The 24,082-nt window shown below is 46.0% G+C and overlaps 1 protein-coding gene across 4 annotated transcripts in view; it reads left to right on the plus strand.

The window, feature by feature from the left end:
- Positions 1 to 24,082, plus strand: part of ARL2BP (ARF like GTPase 2 binding protein) — a 284,386-nt gene that overhangs the window by 144,820 nt on the left and 115,484 nt on the right. For all 4 annotated transcript variants that reach the window (XM_078671594.1, XM_078671597.1, XM_078671596.1 and 1 more), the window contains exon 3: positions 16,413 to 16,474. In XM_078671594.1, coding sequence (XP_078527720.1) covers positions 16,413 to 16,474 — 62 coding nt within the window. The remainder of the gene's footprint in view (positions 1 to 16,412; positions 16,475 to 24,082) is intronic.

Raw genomic sequence — 24,082 nt, forward strand, 5'->3', positions numbered from 1 at the left:
AAATTTCCGAACGTTGCTGGCGCAAGGGGGATATTCACAAGGTGAGGAATCCACAGGCAGATATAGTATCTACCAGAAAAAGCGTTACCGAAGGTAAGTAACTTGTTCGTTAGTAAAAAAAAATATTTGTTTTCCCTTGTGTATTGTTCTGGAGGTAATTTTTGGATGGTAAAAGCGAAAGTGTCCTACATTCTATTTGTTGCCATCTAGGTGGCTCAGTGAAGTAAGCATTCGCTACAGACATCTGCTGTCATCTTCAGCACAAGTTCACATCCTGTCTAAGGTCATCTCGTCCTTCCATCCTTCGGATGAGTAAATTGAGAAACAATAACATGGATAATAGTAATACTTTATATGGAGTAATTAGAAACAACAGTGGCATAACATTAATCTCTGTAAAAAAAAAACAAGTTTACTATTGGTATTCTTTCAGTTTTATTTTATGCGGATCTTACTCTTGCAGTTTTGTTGGCTGTAGGCAGACATTCTACCACAGTCTCTGAATGGGTTAGATTTGATCCTTTTCATTTTCATCATTTCCTTAGTGCCACCTTCACCCAGAATAAAGATCGCATGTTGACTTGAATTGAAGCAGAGTAAAACACTGAGTAGATATAAAAATACCAATAGTCAAAATACACATACAACCTCCATTCTGGTCAGTGGCGCATGGGGGGAGATTATAATGCTCCACTAGAGATCTGATTTTACTACAGTGCCTTCTTCTTTACAAGTCCATTTTTTCAGAGAGAGATATATTTGACTACCGTGCCACTTGTGATCAGGGAATTTTTCTTTCTGGTGTTGAATTTTAACCACTGCTCGTGAGGTTATTGGCATTCCTTGAACTTACAAAATGTTATGGTTTAGCCTATGTGTACGTCTAGATTCAGAACTTCCAAAATGGTATCTACTAACATCAGTCCCTTTGGCACTTTTTGTACTCTCTCAGATTCTCCTCTTGTACTATTTGTACAGGCTGAAACATGTAGGATCTTAACACATCCCACTTGGTTTTAATCGTGTGCCAGGGAATTGAGAATTAAGGTTTTTGTAGATGATGCATTTAGATAACCAGGATTTAGTTTTTGTCACAGTGAAAAGGTTGAAAGTACATGCTGATCAGAGAGTCGATACCATCCTCACGCCCTTCTCCCCTTTACGGGGGATCTCATCTGGCAGTTTATAAGAGGTTCACCAGGTAAACATACTTGCAAGTACATGTTAGAGGGTAAGCATTAAGTGGCAAGTCTTGTAATACTACATTACTTAATCAAGCCAGATCGTAGGTACCACATGTGGGTGCTACTTCACAAGAAGCACTACATTATGGGAAACCCTGGGCAAGCTCATACTTTTCGGACCAAAACACCAGAGATAGTTGCGTCTATGACTAAATTCCTCCAGTTGATGTTTAAACCAGTCTACTTACAGTCAGTCAGTCAAGAAGCTTTTATTCGATATGCAAGATAACTTATAAGCGTACACAAAATACAGTAAGTACAAGAATAAAAAGACATTATTTTTTAAAAAACAGTATTTAGATGTACCTTTAAAATGGATAAAAGGACGTGTAATGTCAAGATAAATTAGCTAAAAATGAATTAAACCGCAATTGACAATCTCTTGCATCGGATCAGCCAAGACTGCTTTAAAAATTTAGCTACACCACAAACAATGGGGGGGGATGTGTCCGTCATTAGGATGCGCATGGCTACCAGATAACTACTCGTGCCCATATTGCGACAAAGGGGTTTAAGCCAAAAACTCCTAGACTTAGCATAGTCGGGACACTCGAACAGGATATGCGTAATGGATTCTATCCTGGTGGGACAGCATGCACAAAAAGGAGACGTGTGAGCACATGATTTCCACTTAGACACCAGTGCACCGACTGGGAGGGAGCCCACTCTAAATTTAAAATACAATGCTCGATCAAATGGTAGAGTAATAAGGTCCAGATACGGCTCGTAAACCACAATATCCTTTACTATTAAAAAGGCAGCTGTGGATTTACAATGTCCAGAGTTTGTAACTAGCTGGTCCTTAACCCAATTCCAGTACAGTCTTTTCAGGACCTCTTTAGGTGGAGCCGATCTAGACAACCAACAATTCCCCAGACCCAGATCCTCCAAAAGTTTTTTGACGTCTCTCAGCCACTTGATTTTTGCCCAGCCACCCAAGCTCATTATCTCAGCCAACCCTTCAGCATACAATTTTAACTCTTCGCCCCTCCAGATGCGTGCCCATAAGAGCAGTGGGCGAAGGCGGGCTTGGTCTTTTATGTTCTTACATCCTGTGTCCAGCAGCACAGGCACTGTTGGCGTACTTGATGGGATGGCGATTAGGGATTTCAGGAGCTTACTCTCTGCTGATGCCAAGGAGTCCAGACAGCAATTCCCCCACAGTTCTGCCCCATACAAGGCTGATGTTACTACCTTAGCCTTGTAGATGTCGATTACTGGGGCAAGCGACCTCCTGGGTGATGCCCGGAATTCCCTCAGGAGGGCACCTCCCACTCTCTTATGGTTCAATACCATCTTAGCAATGTGGGGCGTCCAGTTCATGCTGTCCGTGATCCGAATTCCAAGGTAGTCAAAATCGGATACTTTTTCCAAGGCGACAGAGTTGAGAGTGGGGGGGCGGCCCAGTTTCCTTGGAGGATTTAGAACTAGAAACTTAGTTTTGTCCACGTTGATTACTAAGCCTTTTGCACCGCAGAAGTCCTGGAAACGAGTTAACAGTTTCTGCAGGCCTTGCGGAGTCTTTGATATCAAGAGCGTGTCATCCGCAAAGAGCAGGGTGGGGATCCTCACTCCTCCGAGACAGGGGGCGTCGGCTGGTTCTTGCTGGAGATATTCCACCACCCCATTCACATATAGGGAGAAAAGGGTGGGGGCCAAAACACATCCCTGTCTCACACCCCTAGACACTGGGATTTTCTCTGTTAGTTCTCCATTTCTTCCCCAGCGGACCTGAGCAAAGGTATGAGCATGAAGGCTTATGAGGAGGGACAGGATGTAAGGAGGCAATCCCAGCCCATGAAGCACCCTCCATAGCTCCTCCCGGGGAACTAGGTCAAAGGCAGTCCTCAGGTCTATAAAGGCCAGATATAGGCTGCCCTTGCCTAGTTCCACCACCTTCCACCCAAGGAGTGCCAACCTAAACGCCTGCTCAATCGTCCCCATTCCTGCCCTGAAACCTGCCTGAAAGTCTGATAATATTTTATTTTCCTCCACCCAATGAAGGATCCTCCCAAGTATGGCTTTTCCTGCTATCTTTTGGGTGGAGTCTATAAGGCTAATGGGGCGGTAGTTTCCCGGGATTTCTCTGCATCCTTTTTTATAAATCGGGACCACCACCGCCCCCTTCCAGGAATCGGGCACTGACCCTCCCATCATAATGTCATTGAGGAGTGCTGCAATAACCCTTCCCCATACCACTGGATTTGCCCGCATAAGATCCCCCGGTAGACCATCTGGGCCTGCTGCCTTGAGGGGGGCTACCGACCCTATTACCTTTTCAATCTCTAAAGGTGTAAAGAGGTTATAGGTATGGGGACCAGATACCACTGGGAAGGTTGCCCTTTCACTTAATTCCCCATCCGCCGGGAGGTATAAAGCCCCAAAATGGTTTACCCAGCTTTGAGGGGGAATACTACATGGTCTCATAGATTCCTCTGGCCTGTTCCGGGAGCCTACTAGGTTCCAGAATTCCCTAGAGTCTTTACTTTTGCTAGCACGGAGTAGGTCCTCACAAAATTTCTCTTCCCACTCCATCCTGGCACTTTTAAGGGAACTATTGTAAGCCTTCCTTGCTTCCAGTATAGCACTGTGGGATTTATGTTTCAGTGCCTCTACGAGCAATGTTTTGTGTACCCTACATGTTTGCGTGTACCATCCATTACCCTGCTTTTTTCCTCGTTTATTTCCTAACTTAACAGAGGGGATAGTAAACACATTGGTCAAGGCCTCTACTAATGAGACAAAAACCCCACTAGCCATACCCACCCCTGTCGGGAAGGACCCCAGATTTGACTCAGCTTGATTTAATAGGGTTGAGATTTCTCCAACTTTTTCCTCGGAGAGGACCAGTTTAGCCCATTTTAGGCGCCTACCACAGAGAGAGACCACAGACTCGTCAGGGGGAGCTACTGCGGCATCAAGGGGACCCTTTTTAAGAGAGCACCACCACTGGGCCAAGGTCAAGGAGAGTGGGTTGTGGTCACTATCAATCGTTGGGACCACCACCATGTCCCTCGCTTGGCTCCAGAGATACACCTCTAGTAAGATATAATCTATTCTAGAGGTGTGACCTGGTCTATTGTATGTATGAGCCCCCACCCTGTCTGAAGCTGTCCTTCCGTTCACTGCTCTTAGATTTGATTCTAGGGTCAGGGAGTATAATTGTAGCGCCACTTCTGTCCATCTCCTGATTGGTGGAATCTCTAAAACAGGGATCCCTAGTCTAGCATCCTCCTCGTCCTGGTCTAGGCCGACATCCGAGCCCAGGGGCTCGAACGTGCAGTTCATGTCTCCCGCTACTAGGATACATGACTTGTGTGGAGTTATGTTCAATAGTGGCTCCAGGAGAGATAATACAGAGGACTTCCTCCCGCCCTTAGTTCCTCTAGCATACACATTGTAGACATTCAGTATAATTCGTCCCCTACGGTCTCTTAAACTAATATTTTGAATGTCCGGGGAACCTGTCTGTGTTTCCTCTATTTTGCAGTCTAGGGAGGCTGCTACCCATATGAGCAGACCACCCGAAGGACGTCCTCTCCCTGATTCAGAGGATAGGGCAGGCACATAATGGGAAGAGAATCCCACCCTATGTACCGGCTCCAAACTCCATGTCTCTTGAAAAATGCATAAGGAATGCTCATCCACCAGGGCATTCCAATCTGGAAGGGCCAACTTTCTTGCGATCCCTGCGATATTCCAGCTGAGAACCTTAAAGACCTGGTCCGTCACAGTTGGTATATCGCCGGTCGCAAGAACACTACTGGCCGGGGACCTCACAGAAGGAACATGCAAATTACACTCAAGAGGGGTTGGCAGAGAGACTACCGACCCACTGTCGCTTACTAATGAGGGAAAGGGTGTTCGTGGTGGTGACCCTACCCTAGGGCCTATTCTGTTAACTGATACCACATCTGTAACTGCAATTACCCTCATGTCGCCCTCCTGCAGTCAACAGCTTCCTGGGCCCTGCGGGTTCAACCCGTTGGCACCAGGACCCCCAGCCCTTTGTGGGTCCAAAATTTGGCAAGAGCCAAAAGTACTAGGACCCTCCCAAGGCGGCGTGGCAATTTGCCTGGGGTAGAAAAAAGTTAAGTCCACTACTTTGACCCCTTGAGAATCCATGCTTTTTATAGGGCCACAGATTGAGCTCACTACTCTAGGATCTTGGAAGTTTATTATCACACAGTCCCCCTCCTGTGTTTTTTCCCTTGCCCTATCCACCCCACTCTGCGAACACTTAAAATAAGCCCATCCACTCCAGTCGAAATAGGCTTGTTTAACTTTAGCCAGTGGATGCACTTGTTTTTAAGTGACTGGTGGTTTTCCAGTTGACCTTCCTTCAGTGGGGGAACATTTACCAGTACTGCAACAAAAGGTTGGCAATCTGGGGGGAGGTTTATGGGGGGGATCTGTCGTCGTGAGTTAGGGCGGACCGCTGTGGTAACAGCTGGGGTTGTAATTAAGGGGGCAGTTTTGGCAACCATTCCTGACACTGATCCCTTAATTTTGTCTTGTTTACCATGTATTTGACTTTCTTTAGGTTTATCCTTACTTGCCAAGGGCTGCCTTTGTGGAGTTTGCTTAGGTGTAGATTTTGCAACCACTATGGGCGTTGTCTTTCCCTTAGGGTGAGGCCCTGCTACAGGTGGGGTAGAAATTTTAGGGACTTGGGCTCGCACTCTGCTAGGTTCAGACTTATTTGACCTGGTAAGGGAATTAGAGTCTACCTGTGGTGACGAGGAAGCTAGAGGAACTACCTGGGGCGCACTCCCCTCTAGGCCAATATCCTGGCTATTACTTACTCGATTTAGATGTTTGAAAGTGGTTTTAAGTGAGTAAAAACCATCTAGAGTTGATTGCTCCAGTTTGTCTATTCTAGCCCCCAAGCCCTTAACCTGAGTCAGCAAGGGCATCAAGAGACTATTTACCCTCTCCAGAATGGAATCAATAGTCATGGAGACAATAACTGCAGGGGCATTATCAGTACTATTGCAAGGGGGCGTGCAGTTATTTGAACCCATTTGAGAGGCTACAGTATCCCCACCCACCTCTGTCTTGTCCTCTTGCACCAGCCCCATTGCATTGTTCCCGCCCTGACCAGAAGGCTTTTTTGTTTGTTTAGAGAACACGGCCTGTCTCACCTGCCTCTTCTTATTAGAATTGGCTGCCTTTTTAGTTTTGTCCCTTTTCTTTTGCTTACTTGCCTTGTGCGTCGATGGCGCCACTTCTAAATTTACTGTGGTAGGGACTGGGGCTATGGATAACGGTGACTGGGTTGCACCATTATTTGGAGGCATAGGTGATACAGGTAACGGTGGTACAAATAAGCTACCCTCCTCCTCAATGCCACTAGGAGGAAGCGTGGCCGAATACTCCAACCTGTCTGTGTTTTGCCCTAATTCGTGCAGCGAAGGGGGGTCAATGGGGCAACTCTGGACAGCAACATGGAGGGCACGTTGGTCTCGCTCACAAGCCGGTGTCAATGCCTGTGCTAAGGCCCCCAAGGATGAGCGTCTAGAAGGAAGATAGACCTCAGAGAGACGACGTTCGGAGATAGCAATTTCCTTGTCTATGACTGCCGCCACTCTAGTTATAAAGCGGTCCATGGTTCCAATTACTGGGCTCCCACCGGCAACTCCCCTTTCGCACTCGCTCCTGAGTAATTTACCTGAGCGGGTAGACATGATGAAGGGCAGAAAACCCTAGTGAGCCACGCAACCCGCCTGAACTCGGGGATGGATGACAGAGATGTGGCCCAGCCCTGCCTCCTCCTGCCCCGGACGGCCACAGACGGCCCTCCCTTTGCTCGGGCTTCGCTTGGCGTCCCGCTCGCGTCCCGCTGAGCGTTGGGCAGAACGTAAAATAGGCACGTTGCAGGCGGGGGGCGTGTCTGTTGGTGGGCGCGTCCGCGCGCACCTGGGGAAGCAGGGACTCCTGGACTTCCGAGTCCCTGCTAAAGCGCCGACGTGATGTTTTCCTCAAGCGCCTCCAAGTGCCCAGCGCTTTAGCCTCAGCTCTCCCAGCGAAGCGGGTGCGGCGAGAGGCACAGCCCAGCACAGCCCAGCACAGCAGTCGGTCCCGAGATCGAAGGGACAAGCAGCAACAGGCAACAACCTTCACAAACTCCCAGGTGGGTCTACTTACAGCATCCCAGTACCAACTCACCTCTGCTGCACAAAGAATCCTTGGGAAAAACATCCTGTTTCTGACCTACAAAATATGCATTGTAAGGATTAGAGAGCAAAGTTATTCTTTCTAGAGTCCACTCTCTAATTCACAAGCAAAAAACGACAAAGCAGAAAAACAAGATAGTTCAGTGCCCGTATCGAACACTTTTACTCTGTGCACCAATCAATCTAAAGCTAGCTTACAACCCCACCTTTGATACTTCTCCTCCAAGAGATCATTTCATATTCAAGTAGTAGGTTAATGCTTCTGATTTTTCTCTTACTCTTTCGTGGCAGAGATTAAAACCATAACCCCTTCAGTTTTCTATGGATGATCTAGGCACACTCCCTACTTTAAATCAGAGACAAAGATCTTTTAATCAGTCCCCCTTTCCCCTCCTCCAAATATTGGAATACGCCTTCAAAGGTTTTAAAGCCAGAGGACAATAAAATAAGGTACTTTCGATGTTCTAAGGCTAACAAACTATTTAAATATGTTCTGTGTGTGTAATCAGCACAGAGATACGTTTACATCCAGGGCTCCCAATTTTATGGTATATTTTTTCAACATTTCTGTCTGTATTTATCCATGGTTTTTTTTGTGACCATGTTATTGGTATTCATCCATATCGATTTTGTGTTTTCCTAATAAATGAGAGTTGTAAAATGGTTTGTTTCTGCGTTTCATTAACTGATAAACATGCACTCATACTTTGATTCCAGTCATGCTTTAACAAATTAAGCAACCAAATATAACAAAACACTACAGCCACAGGTAAACATTAGCATTATTCTACAAATATATGTTAACGTAATCCTGTATTTAGGGAAATCACATCTTTTTTACCCCCATGCTCTCTGTCTGCTCAGCTGTTGGCCTGGAACTCGAAAACGATAGCACAAAAAAACCACTCACAAGAAGCACTATTTTTATTATAGGTGCTGAGAGAGGGGAAAAAGATGGCACCAATGCTTCTTCCTGAAGCTCAGCTGAAGTTGTTTGACATTGAAAAATGGTCTGATGGCTTCGTACATAAATTTTCAAAGCTTTGTCGAAGGAAGGAAATTTGTTATTGTTTGAGATCTTAAACAATTTGGGACGTTTTTGTGAAGGAAGTCTCCAGTAATCCGAAGAAAACAAATGTGACTGTCTTCTGTGGTAGATCGAAGTGGATACTCGGAGGCCATTTATTGTAGTTAGATTAGTTTAGCAAATATTTCCGATAGAGTACTCTTCTCAATGGTCAGAAGTGAAATTAAGGTCTTGGGTAAACCAGGATAATGTCAGTACATTTGTGGAGGGAATCTCTAAAAGAGAATGTTTTCAAGTGTTTACTTAAACAAACAACTTTGTGTTAATAAACTCAGCTGTGATGGAAGACTGTCTAAAATATAAATAGATTTGACACCAGAAGTTGGCTTTTTACGTTTCAGACATCAGTACGCAAGAATGAAGGTCAAATCACACACACACACACGAAATGCAGAAGAAAAATAAGGGTGGGAGGATTTAGAAATAGGCAGTGTTCAAAAGGGGATCCAGTGGTGTATTACCAAAGGTCATGTTGTGTAAGGGAAATCATTTGTGCATCTTTCACAGTTAATAGCAGACAACAAGTGCGTGTTGAGAAATAGTTTTTGTGACAAAATGGATCCATTTATTAAAAAATGAAACCAATTTGTGTGTATATATCTATAAATATGTGTGTGTCTGTGAAGCAGAACTAATGCATTAAAAAAATATTAGTGTTAAAAGACCTTTATGATATCATGGTTTTTGAAGGTATTTTATGACCTATATTGAGAGATCTTTATGACATTAAGATGTCTGAGGCCTTAGACTTTAAAAAGTGTGATTTCAGAGATTTGTTACTGTTTTAGCCTTAACGATCTATGAAACGAGTTGTTGTTCAGCTCTCTAAGGCCCGAGATTGTGATCATTCTGTGACATTATTTTCCTCTCCTGCTGCTTAAATTAAAAAAAAATTATAAGATGTCCTACGAAATTGAATTCCAAGCGTATTTGAACTAGCTGTAATACTTGCATCTTTTAAGGTATTTCCTTTAGTCAATGCTTCTCTAACGAGTAGCTCTTGAGATACTGGTACCTCGCCAGCTACGTGTGAGTAGCTCTCATGTGTGCAGCCCAGCCTAGTAAATCAGAAGCTTTGCTTGGTTTGAGTTAACATATGTTTTCCAAAAATGGAAAGCAAGTGTTTGAGATGAAATGTATGCATTTTCAGAACTCATTAGCTTATGTTTGGAGAAAAATATTTTAATTTCCAAAATATATTTAAAGCTGATTCTGATAGATCAATCATTCAGCACTGTGGAGACTTATTACTAATAAATATTGCTTTGATACCAAGGCACTGTAGCTATGGCTATTGTCCATTACCCACGTAGAAGCAATCCACATTGACAAAGCCTTTTTTTACATATTTGTTGGCAACCCTGCCTGATGTACTGAGGTGATCACTGCTCGTTATCTTGCATATATATGGTGGCGACAAATATCATCTTGCCCTGATGCCGTCACCTTTACAACAATAATAACATTAGTAGCTCGGGATGATTTTCATTGACAATTAGTAGCTCTTACTACAGAAAATTTCTGATAGATACATCTGCCCTGTGGATTCCTCACCTTGTGAATATCCCCCTTGCGTCAGCAACATTCGGAAAATCTTTTCGTAGCCTCGCGCCGACGTGGACTTAGACGTCATAGAGACACGGCCTCGCACGCGACTCCGCTTACGTCACCGACGCCTATAATAGGCCCACGCCGGCGTGATGACATCAGTTCCCTTTTTTCCGCGTCGTCGACGCTAACGGTTATCGGGAATCTCAGTAGCCAACTGATACTTTGTTGCCTTTTTGTTACATTTGTCTGCTTCTCTGTTCCCATTTTCTTCGACGATGTCTTCGAAGAAGACCGGCTTCAAGCCCTGCAGAGAGTGCGGTAAAATGATGTCTATTACCGACCCGCACAATGACTGCATCTGGTGTTTAAGTTCTGACCATGATGTTGATGATTGTTCTTCGTGTCGGAAGATGAATCCGAAGGCCCTGAGAGAGAGAGAAGCAAAGCTCCTGATGGCAAGACTGAAGGCTGGAAGGGAGAAATCGTCGAGATCTCGTTCTCGAAGGGCGAGGTCGAGGTCTAGATCTCGTGAAGGTTCTTCCTCGAAGTCGAATTCGGAACATGCTTCGAAATCGAAGAAGAAGCATAAGAAGAGGAGACATGAGTCCCGACATCGTTCCGGTAAGGAGTCGAGGTCGAAGTCACCGAAGAAGGTACGTTCTAAGGTGGTTACTCTTGATGTCTCTGAACCTGAGCCTGAAGGTGAGGCCTCGCCTTCGGAGTCGCGAGTGCGGTCTCCGACTCCAGCTCCGAATCCGTCTCCGAATCCGTCTCCGGCGCCATCCACGGCCCGAGAAGAGGAAGAGGTTCAGGAGGATGTGGATTCCGCGCCTGTTGAAGAGCCGAATCCGGACACTCCCCGAGGTCAACCTGAAGGTTTTCAGCCGCCCTTTCCTACACCAGGCCAGGACCCATCAGCGTTTCTTAACGCTATGTATGGCTTCTTTTCAAGGGCATGGTACTCCTCTGGTGCACCTTCGGGTCCCATGGGTCCTCTGGCTTTTAATTTAGGAGTTCCTCACTCCTATCCTCCGGCTCTGTTTATGCCTTATATGCCGGCTCCGACGCCGCCTTGGCAGTTTCCGGCTCCACCGAGGCCATCGACGCCGATTCCGACGTCGCCTGCTCCAAGTCGTCCTCGAGTACATCCCTCTGAGCCATCGAGTTCGATTCCGACGTCGATACCGAATCCGTCAGAGCCGATGGTGGATCCGGTTGCAAAGCGTGTGAAGGAGAGATCCAGAAGGGAGGCTCAACGCCTTTTGGAAGAACGGAGATTCTTGGATTCACATTCTGATGTGGAAGAAGGTGAATTGAATGAGGATTGTTTTGAGGAGTTGGCTGACACAGGAAGCCTAGATTTCTCTCCAGAGTGAGAGTTGCCCTCAGGCTCTAGTACGCCTTCTAAGGATGTTCAACCTTATCATTTAGTTATGAGGAAGGCTGCTGATCTCCTTAAATTAACTTTGCCGACTGTGGAATTTAAATCCAATATTCTAACTGAGGTCTTACATTCTCCAAATTCAGTAGTGGAACCTCTACTTCCATTTAATGATGCCTTGACAGAGCCCATTTTGGAGGTATGGAAGAAACCATTGTCGGCTCCTGCTGTTTCTAAGAGTGTAGCCAGGAGGTACAGGGTTGCTCCTGAGGACCCTGCCTTTTTGACCTCTCACCCTTCACCGGAGAGCTTAGTCATTCAGGCTGCATGCTCTAAGAAGAATGTTAGTGCTTTTCCCCAGGTTCCATGTGAAAAGGAGGCAAAGAAACAAGATCAGGTTGCAAAAAAGACCTTCTCTTCTGCTAGTATGGCATTAAAGTCAACAAATGCCACTTGTCTGATGGGGAGGTATATGCATGCCCTTATGGATTCTTTGCGTGTTCTTACTCCTAAGGTTCCTGATGCCAACAGGAAGGACTTTGAGGAGGGGATTTCAGACGCACAGGCAGCGGCTCGCCAGGTTATACAAAGAGGTCTGGACACTGCAGACTCGGTGGCGCGCATCATGGGCACTGCTGTCGCTACTAGAAGGTCTGCCTGGTTAAAATCCTCTGACTTTTCGGCGGATGTTCAGGCAACTTTATTGGATCTTCCCTTTGATGGGTCTGGCTTCTTTGGGAAGAAGGCTGATGCGGCCCTTGAGAGATTTAATGACAGTAGGGCTACTGCTAAGTCTTTAGGTCTTCAGATAAGAGGCTCTTCGACCAGCAGAAGATTCAGGGGTTTTGGTCGCTCTTCCTTTCGGAATTACCGACAAGGTCAGCAGCAGCAGCAACAGCAGCAGCAGCAGCAAAATTCCATATACAGATCGTACAGGGGAAAGCAGAGAGCTCTCCCTCGTGGGCGTCAAGCCTCTTCCTCCTCCACTTCCTCCAACCCTCCTGCCCCAGAAAAGCAGTCCTAGATCCGCCATTCAGGATCATGTGGGTCCGGTGGGGGGTCACTTACCCATTTTCTACAGGATTGGGAATCGGTTACATCAGATCTTTGGGTTCTCAATCTTGTAGAAAATGGGTATGCCCTTCCCTTTCGGGAATTCCCTCCCAATTACCCGCCTTGTCAAGGTTTTTGCACCGAGGAACACCTGTTGCTTCTACAGGAGGAAGTGCAGACTCTGTTAAAAAAGGGTGCGATAGAGGTGGTCCCAGAGCAGGAAAGGGGTCAGGGATGCTACTCCCGGTATTTCCTGATTCCCAAGAAGGATGGCAGACTTCGTCCAATCCTGGATCTCAGGATCTTGAATCTCTTTCTGAAGCAGGAGAAATTCAAGATGCTCACCCTTGCTCAGGTTCTTCAAGCGCTATTAGAAGAAGACTGGATGGTGTCACTCGACTTACAGGATGCGTACTTTCACATCCCAATCCTGAAGTCGCACAGGAGGTATCTCCGTTTTACGGTGGGATCGCAACACTATCAGTTTGCGGTCCTTCCATTTGGACTTACTACTGCGCCTCGGATCTTCACCAAGGTGATGGCAGTGGTGGCGGCGCATCTCAGAAGATCAGGGATTCCAGTATTCCCGAATTTAGACGACTGGCTGATCAAAGCAGAGTCGTCCGAGAGGGTGCTCCATCATCTGCGAAAGACAACCCAGTTGTTGTACAGGTTGGGTTTTTCGATAAATGTACCCAAGTCTCACCTGGTGCCCTCCCAGCGCAACCGGTTCATAGGTGCTGTGCTGGACACAACTGTATGTCGTGCATTCCCTCCTCCTCAAAGGATTCGCGACATACAGGAAATTATTCCTTTATTTTACAGTGGAGCGGTCGTTCCAGTCCTGAAGGTCCTTCGCCTGCTCGGTCTGATGGCTTCATGCATTCTGTTGGTCAACCATGCACGCTGGCACATGAGGGCGCTCCAGTGGTGCCTCCGCAGGTAGTGGTATCAACACAACGGAGATCTCGGGGAGTCTGTGAGGATCTCCAGAGAAGCTGCGGCGGATCTGTCTTGGTGGAGCGTGGAAGGCAATCTGTCTCAAGGGAAGCCTTTCCAACTACCTCCATCGGTGGCCACAGTGATAACGGATGCGTCCACTCTAGGGTGGGGTGCTCATCTGGGGGATCTGGAGGTCAAGGGTGTTTGGTCTCCGGAGGAAAGGTTGTTTCACATCAACCTTCTGGAATTGCGGGCGATTCGTTTGGCGCTCAAGGCCTTCCTCCCTTCCCTTCGCGGTCGTTCGGTCCAGGTCCTGACGGACAACACGACCGCGATGTGGTACATCAAATAACAGGGAGGAGTGGGGTCGCAGTGTCTCTGCAGAGAGGCTCTGCGCCTCTGGTCCTGGGTTCAGGACCATCAGATTTGTCTGATGGCAAATCATCTGGCCGGGGTTCTGAACGTTCGTGCAGACAGTCTCAGTCAGCAGTTCTCTGCCGACCACGAGTGGAGGCTTCACCCGGAGGTGGTTCACGACATCTTTCAGATGTGGGGGACTCCTCGGGTGGACCTGTTCGCCACTCGCGAGAATGCTCACTGTCCGTCATTCTGCAGTCTCCAGTATCCGTTGCAAGGAACCTTGGGGGACGCGTTTCAGTTGAGTTGGGGGAAATCAACTCCTTTACGCGTTCCCTCCCATACCTTCGATTCCTCGGGTTCTGAGGAAGATTCGCCAAGACCGGGCCCAAGTCATATTGGTCGCCCCAGACTGGCCAAGAAGGGTGTGGTATACAGATCTTCTCCACCTCTCCTCTCACCCGCCGCTCCGTCTCCCTCTCAGGGCAGACCTCCTCTCTCAGATGGAGGGGCAGGTTCTACACCCCCACCTCCAGACATTACACCTTCATGCCTGGAGATTGAACGGGGCAACCTGAATTCCTTTTCCCTCCCACCTGACGTTGTGGATGTCATCTTGTCTGCCAGGCGTGACTCCACTAAGTCTATCTATTCTTATAGATGGTCGAAATTTGTCACGTGGTGTGGGGAAAAGTCTATAGACCCTTTGAGAGCCCATTTGTCTGATGTTCTCCAGTTTGCCCTTTCTCTGGCTCAGCAAGGGCTTGCTATTGCCACGGTTAAGGGTTATCTTTCTGCGTTGTCGGCATTTCTCTGTTTGCCTGACCAACCTTCTCTTTTCAAGTCTCCTGTGGTTTTAAGATTTTTGAAGGGCCTCACAAATAAGTTCCCTCCTACTCCTTTTATTGTGCCTTAGTGGGACTTAAATCTTGTCTTGACCTTTCTGATGGGTGCTCCCTTTGAGCCTCTTCACAAATGTCCTTTGAGGCTTTTGACTCTTAAGACAGTCTTCCTCGTTGCAATAACCTCGGCAAGGAGGGTAAGTGAGCTTCAGGCTCTTAGTTCCAAGCCCCCTTTCTTGACCATTCATGCTGATCGAATGGTTCTTAGGACCAGGGCTGCTTTTCTTCCTAAGGTGGTTACTCCTTTCCACCTTGGTCAATCCATTACCCTCCCTACCTTTTATCCTCCCCCGCATCCTTCCAAGGAGGAGGAGAGGTTACACCATCTGGACCCTAAGAGGGCGGTGTCTTTTTACTTGGACAGAACTAAAGACTGTCGTTTGGAGGATCAGCTCTTCGTTGGTTTTGCTGGCTGCAAGAGAGGAAGAGCTGTCCACAAGAGAACCTTGTCAAGATGGATCGTATTGTGTAGTAAGATCTGCTACTCTTTGGCCGGTAAGGAACCTCCAGAGGGTATAAGGGCTCATTCTACAAGAGCTAAATCTTCTACCTCAGCATTGGCTAGAGGTGTTCCTGTAGAGGATAGTTGCAGGGCCGCGACTTGGTCTTCCCTCCTCACTTTCGCTAAGCATTACTGCTTGGCTTCCGAGGTGAGGAGGGACGGCCACTTCGCGCGTTCTGTCCTCCAGGATTTTCTGGTTTAGAAGAGTGGACACCCTCCTCCGGGAGTGGGGACTGCTGTGGGACTCTATTCACAAGGTGAGGAATCCACACGGCAGATGTATCTATCAGAAGAACAAGTTACTTACCTTCGGTAACGCTTTTTCTGGTAGATACAATATCTGCCTGTGGATTCCTCACTGACCCACCCGCCTCCCCGTTGTCCACTCTTCTATACCAGAGTTACTGTAATGTAATGTTTATTTCTTTTGTTGTCAAGGAAATGTTTCAATTGCTTTCCTGCATTTGCTTTACACTGTGTGTTTGCCTTGACTATTGTGTACTGTGTATACTTTGTATATATCTACTGTCATTGGTCCGTCCGTGTGCCTCGATGGCACGGAAAAAAGGGCGGAACTGATGTCATCACGCCGGCGTGGGCCTATTATAGGCGTCGGTGACGTCAGCGGAGTCGCGTGCGAGGCCGTGTCTCTATGACGTCCAAGTCGGCGCGAGGCTACGAAAAGATTTTCCGAATGTTGCTGACGCAAGGGGGATATTCACAAGGTGAGGAATCCACAGACAGATATTGTATCTACCAGAAAAAGCGTTACCGAAGGTAAGTAACTTGTTCGTTTGAGACCCCCTACGTTAATCTTTCTTAGTTCTAATCTAGGCAAAATCAAGGAGTGGCATAAAACCATACCCTTTTGGGGCTTTTACGTGCTAGTATGATAACTATTTGTTTAAATTTGTTAGTCACATGAAATCCAGTCTTCACATTTTACTTATTAGAAAGTTTATAAGTCCTCAGGTCTTGCATGATAATATAATTTAGTTTTGTTGAATTATAAAAATAAATATTCTAGCAAAGTTCAGTCTTGTAAATAGTGCTGCTAAAGAAAGCATGTATTTTGGTGTCTTTTCTTGTTTGTGAAATAGATTTAAGCATTTTTTTTACGTAAAAAAAATACGTTTGTATTGGATTTTACATTTATATATTTTTGTCATTGAATTTCCTGAAAAAGGTGTATCAACAGCCTCACTCTTTTTTTTCAGTTCTTCCCCCTCTGATGCTGAGTTTGACACTGCTGTTGGATACTTAGAAGACATTATAATGGGTAAGGTTGTAGAAATTGGTGATGAGCCACACGTTCTAATGCCCTGAGGGCCACTTTCAGACTGCTTTCGGAGATGAAGCAATAAATAAGAATTTTGAATTGCTAATAATATTGGAACTTACAACACATTAAGCACATGCTCAAATATTATATTGTTTTTCGATCAAGTGGTTTAAATTATTGTGAGTTAACATACACTTTTTAGGCTTTCGGCCCTGCTACAATTAAATGATGTATATCTACAGCTATTGAAATACACTTTAACATGATGATGGTCTGTCCTAGGATTTTGGCGTAATAAACCACTATTTACTGGGTATTCCTTCACTGGTGTTACGTCACTGGTAGATGTCTTCAGCAACAATACTTTTTAAATAGATTATCAATACATTAATACAGTGGTGCATTCAAGAAGCAACAACGTTACTAGGTTCAGAACATAATTAATGGAAGGAGTTAAACTTGTGTTTCTTCCAGCAAAGGGTTAGTGTGAAATATGTGTGAAAGTGGAGCACTTGGTTGCAAATACATGGGCTCCTGCCAAAAAAGGGACTGGCCATTTTTTGTAAGTCATCAAAATCTAATATTTTCAATGAATCTTATCTTACATATGTATCTACATGCTCCAAATAAGATGTTTCTAATGTTTTGGGAACAAAAGTCAAATAGAGTTGGGTCAAAATGTTGCACTTCTAAACAGAAGCATCAGCAACCCGTGCATAAAATTCAACCATGGTACTTCTTTTGTGTCAGATTGTTTTTATTGAGTTTTAACAGGGCACAGCATTATACAGTGTCACCAATCGACAACAGGATCATCAGCATTATACATTTGAATGCTATTGAGACACACAGTTTCCAGTGGGTATTGACATCCGCTGTTGTGATCAAATGCACCAGTGATAGCACTGTCAACAAGTGAAAGAGACATTTATATAGCGCATGGCTACCCGGAGGCATCCCAGAGCTAGAAACAGCTAACAAAAGAGAACAGCCAGACTAAGAAAATAGCCAAGTCTTTAAAAGTTTCCGGAAGGCAATATGATTGGGTCCCTTACGAAGATACAATGGAAGGGTATTTCAAAGCCTGGCGGCAATAAGTACAAAACGCTGGCCTCCACTACGGGCTTTCCTGATCTTAGGTACAATAACAAGATTCATGTCATCTGAACGGAGGCATCTTTTAGCCCGATAGGGCTGAATGATGGAATAATTAATGGTGGGGCCCTTTCCTGCTAAGGACTTGTGGACAATACACATCGCTTTGAATTTGACTCTCTCACTGATTGGAAGCCAGTGGAGAGAGTTCAGTGCGGATTTTGCTAACTGGAATTTGGGGATACCCAGAAGCATTCTGGTTGCCCAGTTTTGGATGGTCTGGAGTTTAGATTAGGTCGAGATGGGAGCACCCTAGTAAAGGGCGTTTCCATAGTCCAGATGAGACCAAATCAATGCCTGAACCATGAGAAGGAAGTAGGGCAACAATTTCAGGATACCGTGGCACCCACCTGCTAAGTGGCGTGCCCGTGTCCTGAAAGTAAAGTCATGGTCCAGCCAAACACCCAGGATTTTTAGCTGAGTCTTGGGAGTGGGGACAGGGCCCAGGGAGGTCGGCCATATTAGGTTGAGTTATGAAACAATCAGAGAGAGAGATGGTGTAAGACACTATTATTCCCCCAGGTTATGTATGCAAAACAAAAGAAGAGTGTCAAATGCACTGGTATCTATGTGAAGACACAGCGGCAAAGACTGTGAAGAGGACTGTGAAAAAACTGTGAAAAAACTCTTCTCATTGACACATTGGAAACCTTGGTTTTTTTTTAGGAAGCCCTCACTCACCAACCTGGTTGGTGACATGCTTCATCATCGGGCCCACCAGGAGAAGCCGAGTGCCTCCCTGGTGTGCTACAACGCCAGATTACTGCTGAGCTGGTTTTTGTGACAGTGGTGTGAAAGGTGATGTTAAAAATGTCTAAAGCTGTACCAATCACAATGATTTATTTGTTGGTCAGTTTCGATATGGTTAAAAAGGGATATGCGTGGAAAAACTACCGCAAATTATGATGGGAGTTTCCACTTAAAGTGGGGTCAACATGTTTCTGCCCTTCCTAAGTGTAAGAATTACATGGGCATTCGTCAGGACCATGTAGCGTGTACCTTGGCGGTATGGGCGCGCTAAGGCCCACCCTGACCAAAGGACGTGAAAGTTAAAAACTGTTTTATGTGTAAAAAAAGTGCAAAACAGAACACAAACCACAAGTTGTGGGATTTACCTCCACTCAGAGGAACCTGTGTAATCTGGAAAGGAAAAAGACAAACATACATGTAGGACAAAACAAATGATCATTGTTTACAAGTATGAGGTTGTCAGGACAGTCTCTGCGTTTAGGACGCTGTAAATTGGTCTAGAAGGAGACCTGGTGCCATAAATCTATTTTAGTGCCAGGAAGCGCTGTAGGGGTGCCCAAAGGGCATTACAGGCATGTGGGCATGCACTATGGCAGAACATTTTTTTTTGCAGGCCGTGGGACAGAGCGGCTGAATTTACAGCACTCGTGAATAGAGATCAAGCGACCAAATAGTGGTGGTCTGAAGTGCTACCTCCTACAGGAATGGGAGGACACACAGGTGTTGATATTTTAGAGCTCACTTGTGTAATATAAGATCCACGCCCCATGGGTCTCGGGGGGGGGGGGGGGGTGGGGGGTGGAGGCGAAAATGGCACACCCTGTAAGTCAAATAAAGGAAAGGAAAACCTCGTGAATTTGCGCGGTTTCACAATGAAGACAAACAGGACATGTACTTAGCTCAGAGTTACTGATGTGCAGAATCCTTACGCCCGCAACGCCTAGCACCCCCGTGGCACCTAGCTACTCCTGCTCTGGACCCCGTGGATGTGGGTCTCGGCGCCGGGGAAGCTAAAATGGTGTGTCGATCGGGGCCGGGGAAGGCGGGGTTAGCCGCAGCCAATCGGAGGCTGTTCTCACGCTGAGGCTTGGAGGCAAAGTCCTGAAAGGACCAATCCCGAGCCAGTATCCATACGAGGCTTGGGAAGCAAGCTCGGTGGGCTGTAACCAAAGGGAGGTTTGGAAAAGCGGAACGATGCTTGGGAAGCAAGTGTCCTCGTCCTGTGTGAAAGGGATGTCATGGCAACGTATAAACATTGCTGGGGAAAGAACTCAGCACTGAATTTGCCGAGATAAGTGGACAACATTCACACCGTAATTGCTATCGAGATTTGGGGAATGTTCTCAAATAATTAAAGTGGGAATAGCTCCATAAGGTAATAGGAAAGGAAAGGAGCTTAGTATGGTAGAGGTCCTATACTGCGCCTGTTATTGGAGACTACAAGAACTGGCACCGCTGGGGATAATTGCTGGTACTGTACCCCAGTTCAATGTGTGGTAACCGGTGTTTACTTTAGGTTGCAGGTACACCAACTGTGCACGTCAGAAGTTTCAGCGTTTCAGTACTGAGGACCACGGGATCTGGTTGTTTAATCCATTTAGGTGTGTACCCAGTCTATACACCCACCGCTGTTCTTTTTCAAAACGTATGCTAGCAGTGTTGGTAGTTGTTTCAATGTGCTCTATGATGGTCCATCTCAAGTCATTTGGTGTGTGGTTCTGTTGGATGATATGGAATCTTTATCCACGCCCACACCTTTTAAGAACTTCTCTGCTGCGGAATACCAAGCCCTCACAAACCTCAAAAATGACAGAGGAATTACAATAAAACCTGCAGATAAGGGAGGGGGCATCGTCATTCAAAATACCCTAGACTATGAGAAAGTCTGTATGGATCTACTCAACAATGAGACCAACTATACCCTTCTGAGGGAAGACCCCACCCCGGAACTGAGAACTCGGATCCACAATATAGTGAAAGAAGCAGAAGAAAACGAGTACATCTCTAAAAATGAGGCATCCTTCCTGATGGCAGGAGGTACAACTATTCCGTATTTCTACACCCTACCTAAAACTCACAAAAACAAAATTCCACCACCAGGGAGACCCATAGTGTCGGGCATTGGGTCCCTCCTGGAACCACTGTCAACTTTTTGTGACCATTACCTTAAGCCTCTGATACAAAAAAGTACCACATATCTCAAGGACACAAAGAACTTGCTACAACAACTTGAAAAGATCACTTTTGAGGCAGACTCGGTCATCCTGGTAACGCTCGATATCGAGAGCCTATATACTAGCATTCCCCAAGACGAAACCCTGAAAGTTCTAGCAACAGCCCTAGACTCCACCGTCTGGGATTACCAAACGCCTAAGTCCTTTATACTCCAGTGTGCGACGATAGCTCTCAAGGAGAACTACTTCGAACACAAGGGCAAACTATACCTGCAAACCACTGGAACCTCCATGGGCAGTACATTTGCTCCAAGCGTAGCGGGGTTGTATGTCTATGATTTCGAATCTAGACACATCTTACCATCTGACAACCCTTTTTCCTCCTCCATAGGACTATGGAGGAGGTATATTGATGACATCCTCTTAATCTGGAAGGATAATGAAACATCCTTGGAGCAGTTTTTGAACTGGATCAATACCTTGGATACCTATCTCAAGTTTACACACAGCTACAGCAGAAAAGAAGTCATCTTTCTTGATGTGGAAATCATGGTCAGTGGTACATCCTTGACCATAAAAACACATTATAAACCGACGGCAAAAAATAACCTTTTGGAATTTACAAGTTTCCATCCTAAACCACTGAGGGAGAACCTTCCCTATGGTCAATATCTCAGGATACGCAGGAACTGCAGCAGTGTCATAGATTATAAGAACCAGGCATCAGACCTAACCCAGAAACTGAAATCAAGAGGGTATCCGTCCAAGATACTTGAGATGGGCAACAAACGGGCTAGAAACCAACCCCGTGAGGCCCTCTTAGAGGATACTATCAAGGAACCAGCAGAAATACCTCTAACTTGTGTCACCACTTATAGTACCCTCTCCAACCAGATGAACAAGAAATCTATAAACAAACATTGGAGCATAATCAGGAGCAACAGAAAAGATTGGCAGAAACCACTTTTCTCCTTTAAAAAAACAACCAGCCTCAAGGATACCCTGGTGCATACCCGACCCAAGGTCGACAAACTGAACCATCCAAACCCTGGATCTATCACCAATGCATGGGGCCTACCACCAATAGTAGGGCACTACCCATGCTCTAACTGTAGCGTATGTCATCTGACGACACACACAAAAGGACTTTCCTTAGAACCGGGGAAAACCTGTTTTCAAAAGAAACATACCAACTGTAATTCAATGAACGTCGTATACCTCATCACCTGTACGTGTGGGATGAAGTATGTTGGGATGACGACTCAAAAGGTCAAACAACGCATTTGCGAGCATCGCAGCAACATCAGATGCCGCAAAGTGACTACTAAACTAAGCGAGCACTTCATCCAACAGAACCACACACCAAATGACTTGAGATGGACCATCATAGAGCAGATTGAAACAACTACCAACACTGCTAGCATACTTTTTGAAAAAGAACAGCGGTGGGTGTATAGACTGGGCACACACCTAAATGGATTAAACGACCAGATCCCGTGGTCCTCAGTACTGAAACGCTGAAACTTCTGAGGTGCACAGTTGGTGTACCTGCAACCTAAAGTAAACACCGGTTACCACACATTGAACTGGGGTACAGTACCAGCATTTATCCCCAGCGGTGCCAGTTCTTGTAGTCTCCAATAACAGGCGCAGTATAGGTCCTCTACCATACTAAGCTCCTTTCCTTTCCTATTACCTTATGGAACTATTCCCACTTTAATTATTTGAGAACATTCCCCAAATCTCGATAGCAATTACGGTGTGAATGTTGTCCAGATATCTCGGCAAATTCAGTGCTGAGTTCTTTCCCCAGCAATGTTTATACGTTGCCATGACATCCCTTTCACACAGGACGAGGATACTTGCTTCCCAAGCCTTGTTCCGCTTTTCCAAACCTCCCTTTGGTTACAGCCCACCGAGCTTGCTTCCCAAGCCTCGTTTGGATACTGGCTCGGGATTGGTCCTTTCAGGACTTTGCCTCCAAGCCTCAGCGTGAGAACAGCCTCCGATTGGCTGCGGCTAACCCCGCCTTCCCCGGCCCCGATCGACACACCATTTTAGCGTCCCCGGCGCCGAGACCCATATCCACGGGTCCAGAGCAGGAGTAGCTAGGTGCCACGAGGGTGCTAGGCGTTGCGGGCGTAAGGATTCTGCACATCAGTAACTCTGAGCTAAGTACATGTCCTGTTTGTCTTCATTGTGAAACCGCGCAAATTCACGAGGTTTTCCTTTCCTTTATTTGACTTACAGGGTGTGCCATTTTCGCCTCCACCCCCCTCCCGAGACCCATGGGGCGTGGATCTTATATTACACAAGTGAGATCTTAAATATCAACACCTGTGTGTCCTCCCATTCCTGTAGGAGGTAGCACTTCAGACCACCACTATTTGGTCGATTAATCTCTATTCACGAGTGCTGTAAATTCAGCCGCTCTGTCCCACGGCCTGCAAAAAAAAATGTTCTGCCATAGTGCATGCCCACATGCCTGTAATGCCCTTTGGGCACCCCTACAGCGCTTCCTGGCACTAAAATAGATTTATGGCACCAGGTCTCCTTCTAGACCAATTTACAGCGTCCTAAACGCAGAGACTGTCCTGACAACCTCATACTTGTAAACAATGATCATTTGTTTTGTCCTACATGTATGTTTGTCTTTTTCCTTTCCAGATTACACAGGTTCCTCTGAGTGGAGGTAAATCCCACAACTTGTGGTTTGTGTTCTGTTTTGCACTTTTTTTACACATAAAGCAGTTTTTAACTTTCACGTCCTTTGGTCAGGGTGGGCCTTAGCGCGCCCATACCGCCATGGTACACGTTACATGGTCCTGACGAATGCCCACGTAATTCTTACACTTAGGAAGGGCAGAAACATGTTGACCCCACTTTAAGTGGAAACTCCCATCATAATTTGCGGTATTTTTTCCACACATATCCCTTTTTAACCATGTCGAAACTGACCAACAAATAAATCATTGTGATTGGTACAGCTTTAGACATTTTTAACATCACCTTTCACACCACTGTCACAAAAACCAGCTCCGCAGTAATCTGGCATTGTAGCACACCAGGAAGGCACTCGGCTTCTCCTGGTGGGCCCGATGATGAAGCATGTCACCAACCAGGTTGGTGAGTGAGGGCTTCCTAAAAAAAAAAACAAGGTTTCCAATGTGTCAATGAGAAGGGTTTTTTCACAGTCCTCTTCACAGTCTTTGCCGCTGTGTCTTCACATAGATACCAGTGCATTTGACACTCTTCTTTTGTTTTGCATACATATTAGGTTGAGACCAAGAGGAGATCGGTTACCTAAAATCATCAACTCACTTTTATCCCCATTCAATTTCACAAAGGAGTCGTTCATCCGTTTGGCCGTTTCCTCTAGACAGCAACGTAGGTTAGATGAGGAGTTGTCAGCTCTATTGAGCCCCATCACCAGTTGTGTGTCGTCAGCATAGGTCACTATGTGTACGCCAAAGGGTGACACTGATTCTGCTAACGAACACATATAAGCATTAAACAAGGTGGGGCT

The sequence above is a fragment of the Lissotriton helveticus genome, chromosome 12, assembly GCF_964261635.1.
Source record: "Lissotriton helveticus chromosome 12, aLisHel1.1, whole genome shotgun sequence".
NCBI classification, from domain to species: Eukaryota; Metazoa; Chordata; class Amphibia; order Caudata; family Salamandridae; genus Lissotriton; species Lissotriton helveticus.